This window comes from Ipomoea nil, unplaced genomic scaffold (assembly GCF_001879475.1).
Source record: "Ipomoea nil cultivar Tokyo-kokei standard unplaced genomic scaffold, Asagao_1.1 scaffold0672, whole genome shotgun sequence".
Taxonomy (NCBI): Eukaryota; Viridiplantae; Streptophyta; class Magnoliopsida; order Solanales; family Convolvulaceae; genus Ipomoea; species Ipomoea nil.
Window position 1 is genome coordinate 1,716,789 of NW_017617100.1, and position 4,940 is coordinate 1,721,728.

The following is a 4,940-nucleotide window of genomic DNA, read 5'->3' on the forward strand; positions in this document are numbered from 1 at the left end:
CTCGCTTCCTCGCAGAAATGACGGCGTAGTTCGATTAGCTGAAAAAATGGGGCCCTAGGGTTAGGGGAAGGGTTCTGCAGTGCAATGACTTCCACTCTCAGGTGCTTTAGCAGCTCGCTTCTCATGGTCGCCGCATAGGAACAGAGTGAGATCGATGTGGAGAAATGGATTTTGGGTGTATTGAAACTCATTTTTGAGATGAGAGGAAGAGGATGATAGGAAAGAGATTTGGGTTTGAAAAAATAAAAGGCTTGAGAAAGTTGAAATGGGTCTGCAGAAGTTTTGAGATGAAAGATGAAAGAGATGATTTGTTTGTAAAAGTAAAGATGTGGAAAAGTCTTTCAGTACACATTTTTCAAAAAAATTCGAAAAGTATACTGATAAAGTCACAAGGGTACTTTGGAAAAAAATATAAAGTTAGTAGTGTTTATTTTAGGAAAGTGGACAAAATTTTGAGACAGATTAAAAAGGAAAGTAAAACAGGCAAAATGGGACGGAGGGAGTACTATTCCTCATGAATCTAATTGTACATGTTTCCCTTTTATTTTACTCCGTAATTGTTTACTTTTGCCACGTACAGCACGAGGGGACATCAGGCTCGCCGCAAGTCAGCAACTCTAGAATCTAGAAAAGCTTCTCCCAAAATATCTCCAACCCTCCAAGGACACAAAACCCATTTCTCTTCTTTTCTTTTTTCGCCCAAAAATAACTAGAAAAGAAAAAAATCTTTCGATCAAGGAAAAATAATAATACTGAGCTTCCATCTCAACTATGAACCATGAATCCACAACCATCAATTCACAGTTCACTCCCAGACGACATCGCCCTCAAAATAGCTTCATCTCTCGAGGTTCTATTTCTCTTCCAATTCTTGAAATCATTTTCCATTTTTATTTTCTGCTGTCTGTGAGCTGTGAATTATTTTGATTTAATTTTGTGCGGATTTTCTCAATTAGGTACGAGGAGTGTGTTCCTTGGGTAGTTGTTCGAGGTTTTGGAGGCAGCTATGTGCGTCTGATTGTGTGTGGGAGCCTCTGTGTAGAGACAGATGGCCCGGTCTTGCTTTAGATCAACAAGCTTCTTCTACTTCTTATGGATATCCCGCTGATCTTCATCATAATTTACAGGTTTAACCTACCTCTGTGTTGAGCCTCCGTACATGTTAGATAATTCTGTTTCAAATAATTGGTTGCTGTGTTACATGTATAAGATTCCACTGTGGAGGGAGTTATTGTCAAACCTAACAGGAATTTAAATTTTTTGGGAAGAGAAAAGTAAATTTTCTATAGAGAATCTGTCATTTTTGCAAGAAAGTAAAAAACTTCAGGAAAAAAAGGATTTTACCCTTTTTTTCTTGAAAATTGTGGACTTCACAGTCCAGGAGTTCAGTGTTGGGAGTAAATAAGTGGTTTTCTCATGTAGTTCTGTAATTTTCAAGCAAGGAAGAAAATATTTTTTTTCATTGAACTATTGAAGTATTGCCTTGACCATTTTCTAAATGAAGTAAAAGTAAAAAAGCATTGTTAAAATTGGTGAGCTTATGCATTCAAGAAAAAGTTAAGTTCAATTCTTTCTCACTGAATTTATTTGCAAGTACCTTAGTAGCATGCTTTATTGGAAAAATTGCATTTGCTCTTTCTGGAGGAAACTGGAGAAGATGTATGTAAACTTAATCAGAGTAATCATGTAACTCAATTATATTTCTTCTATCTGTGTTAATATGCTTGGGTCTTGAGGCCTTGTTTGCTGTCATATTTTAGAAGTGCTAGGATTGTTTATAATATGATTTTATGCCAGATATTAAAATCAATCTACTTTTCATTTCCTTTCTGAAACTATAGGGATGGAGGGGTTTATATATCAAGAAGCACAATGAGATGGCTGAAAAAGCAGCAGGTGTAGTGAACTTCGTGGAGCGTTGTTTGGCATTTGAATCAATTGAGGTCGGTCACTACTTGAAAGCAATCAAGGGTCTAAACACAATGGAATTTGGATTTAAAGATATCCAAATGTTCTTTCTCAAACCGGATCTCAATGTGCTGCTCAACTTGGTTGGCTTGCACTATTGCATAGCATTGCTTGACACACCGGTAATTAACTAATTACTAATAGCCAAATGGGCATCCCTGCCGATTCTCATTCAAATTTGTCTGTTATGTGTATATAATAAGATGGCTCAGCATACCGGTAATTAGTATTAACCAAATGGGCATTACGGTTGGTTGCTATTCAAAATTTTTTGTTATGTGTATATATTTTTTGTTATGATCTTAGGGTGTGTTTGATTAATGGGGTTTACAAGGAATGAGAATGAAAATCAAACACATTGTTTGGTTGACAACTTTTTAAAACACAGGTATAGGATTTGATTACCCCTTAATTACAAAATCCATTACCTAATTTAAATTAGGTATCATTCAATTAATTCTGCCTTATCCCTCCTCATTTCAGTGCCTCCTCATTTTGTCGCCTCCTCACTCATCTCTCCTCACTTTATTGACTTCATCACTGCATTACTTATTCACTTCATTGCCACTTTTAAGATCAGTTGCCTTAATTTTTTGCTTTTGTATTTTTAAAATCTTTATTCTGATTATAAGGTCATATATAACCAAACATCAATGTTGGTAATCATTTCAATTCCAGCCTACTACCAAACATGCAAAATACATTCACCAAAACCCATTCCAATTACCTAGTATTTGAATCCTATTCTAATTCCGATTCCATGTTTGAACCAAACACACACTTAGATGTGTCATTGACTTTAATTAGTAGTTATGCTAAATCAAATATGATGCAACATACTTAAATTGTAATGAAAAGTTGAAAACAATGTTTAAATTGCAGAAATGTTCAGTGTCTTAGCTAACAATATGTGCAACTACTGGGTTTTCCACTATTTTGTAAAAATTTTCTCCTTTTCCATGTTTGTTTTTCTGGACCACCAACTCTGAAATTTGAATGGAATAGTTTGGGGCTTTATTAATACGCAAATTAAAATGTTTTCAATAAAATAAACCGCTTTTGTGGAACCTATTTGAGCTCAAACTGTGTGATCATTTCTGTCCATGTCTTGAAAAAGGTTAGATTTGATTGGCTCCTATTCTTAATTCCGTCTGATTCTGCCTCTTATCTCCTCGATTGCTAATGTTCTCTTCTAGGCTGAGTATCTTATGGAAGTGTTGCATAGCTGCAACATTTCAGAGAGACAAGTACACGTGCAATGGTGGAAGCTTGGAAGGTGGTTTTATGGCTTTCGCATGCGGGATGAATTGCACTCACGTAATATCTCCCTAGGAGATCTTGTGACTTGTAAAGATGAAGAAGTTCTGGGGGTGCTTCGTCGGGGTGCTGTTCATGAAGTGTTACGGATCCAGATTGCTCCTGCGAAATCTGAAACCCAAAGGCAGGATCCAAGATGAGAATGAGTAGAATTTTCATGGCATATATACGTTCTTTCAACAACATGTTCTTATTTCCTATTTGTGAATAAATTATGCACCATGTATCTCTGTTATTGGGAGGAGAGTGTTTTGGTAATGGTTTGCTGTAACCTGAAATCTCCTGTCTTCTAAGACATGTATTGCTGTAAATTCATATTGTAGCATATCAAATCAGGTGTTTATGTTAGTTAACATGCAGGTACAAATTTATAAACAATGTGTGACCTAAGTGGTTGAGAGTAGTTTATATATTTGGGGCTTAACCTGATTGAGTGATTGCCCAGTTTTATTGACATTTTTAGGCAAAATTCCAATTTTAGTGCCTGAGTTATAGGATGTGTGATTTTGTCCATAATTAACTTGGAGTTGCTAATTTGTATTAGTATGTATTCCTAATTAGTCAATTGTCTGGTAGATGGAGTTATTTTGAATAAAAATCTAAATAATACTAACATATAACTAATATAAGTTTCGAATTTGCATTTTTAGTTTAATTTTTTTGGACAAAAATCTAAATAATACGCAAGTTCTTACGCTTCTTGTGGATGATTAGTTTTTAGTTGCTTGACGACTAATTATGAGTACGATTGCAATGCCATATACATTAATTAAAAATGAAAATCATGTTGGGTGTCGGCAGAGTAATAACCAAATAACTAGGATATCACTTATAACCAATTGATTTTAAAAAGAATATGACGACTAGATAATCAAAGATGGTTAAACGTACTTACTTACAGGATGGGTAGCGTGCTTGAGAATGTTAATGTCAATTTAACTAATCTAGCAATATCTGGGCACTCTAACTAGAATGTAAGTTAATCAAAGTTGAAATTGTATTAGACAGTACAAACTACATAGAAGCCAATTCAAGGTTTTGGTGAGTTACGTGGACTTGGTATGATGCTGCCATTTAACAAGTGTGCGCACACCTGGAAACCAGCTGGATAAAGTTACTTAACGCCACCGTTTGTTCAAGAATACGATAAAGAGGATATATATGCTCGTATTAATTATATTAGTTCATCAGCTATATATATACACACACACACAAGCTTCATAGCTTTGTTGTCTGAAACCATCATTTTGGGTTGCCATACTTTGTGATTGAAGAGAGATCAGAGTGAGAAGGTAGCTATGTATATCCCCAGACCACCTTCCGTTTCAGGCCGGCCCGGACCAGGACCTGGACCGGGATGGGCACGTACCCATGCGGCCTCTCATGCCACCTTTGACTTTGGCATCTTTCGTGGGTTTGTCGATTTCTGCAGACTTCTGTCTACTTGGTCAGTCTCAGACTCTCACCACCCAAACGTGCTCTTCATCATGATCAATTTTATATTCATATGAGAATTAGTGTTTAGGTGTGGTAATGTGTCTAATTATGGCTATTGATTTTGTTATAATTTTTTTGCTATATTTATTATTTGGAAGTTTTTTTTTTTTTGTTTTTTTTTTTAATTTTTTTAATTTTTTTTTTTTTTGTACAGTGAG

The 4,940-nt window shown here is 35.5% G+C and overlaps 1 protein-coding gene across 2 annotated transcripts; it reads left to right on the forward strand.

Moving 5' to 3' along the window:
• The first annotated feature begins 591 nt into the window (after positions 1–591).
• LOC109174956 lies at positions 592–3,741 on the forward strand. Of its 2 annotated transcripts, XM_019324197.1 has the most exons (4): positions 594–850; positions 957–1,127; positions 1,842–2,090; positions 3,165–3,741. In XM_019324197.1, the coding sequence occupies exons 1-4, from the start codon at positions 779–781 to the stop codon at positions 3,423–3,425; spliced, it is 753 nt and encodes a 250-aa protein (XP_019179742.1). In that variant the 5' UTR covers positions 594–778; the 3' UTR covers positions 3,426–3,741. The 2 variants fall into 2 exon arrangements, with proteins under 2 accessions (XP_019179743.1, XP_019179742.1); XM_019324198.1 differs by lacking the exon at positions 957–1,127 and having other exon boundaries at positions 592–850.
• Positions 3,742–4,940: the final 1,199 nt, after the last annotated feature.

Bases quoted from the DNA above. Each gene is read 5' to 3' on its own strand.
- LOC109174956 (XM_019324197.1), top strand. From the start codon at position 779: ATGAATCCACAACCATCAATTCACAGTTCACTCCCAGACGACATCGCC. The intron at 851-956 runs GTTCTATTTCTC...TTTCTCAATTAG, and splicing joins AAATAGCTTCATCTCTCGAG to GTACGAGGAGTGTGTTCCTT. The intron at 2,091-3,164 runs GTAATTAACTAA...GTTCTCTTCTAG, and splicing joins TAGCATTGCTTGACACACCG to GCTGAGTATCTTATGGAAGT.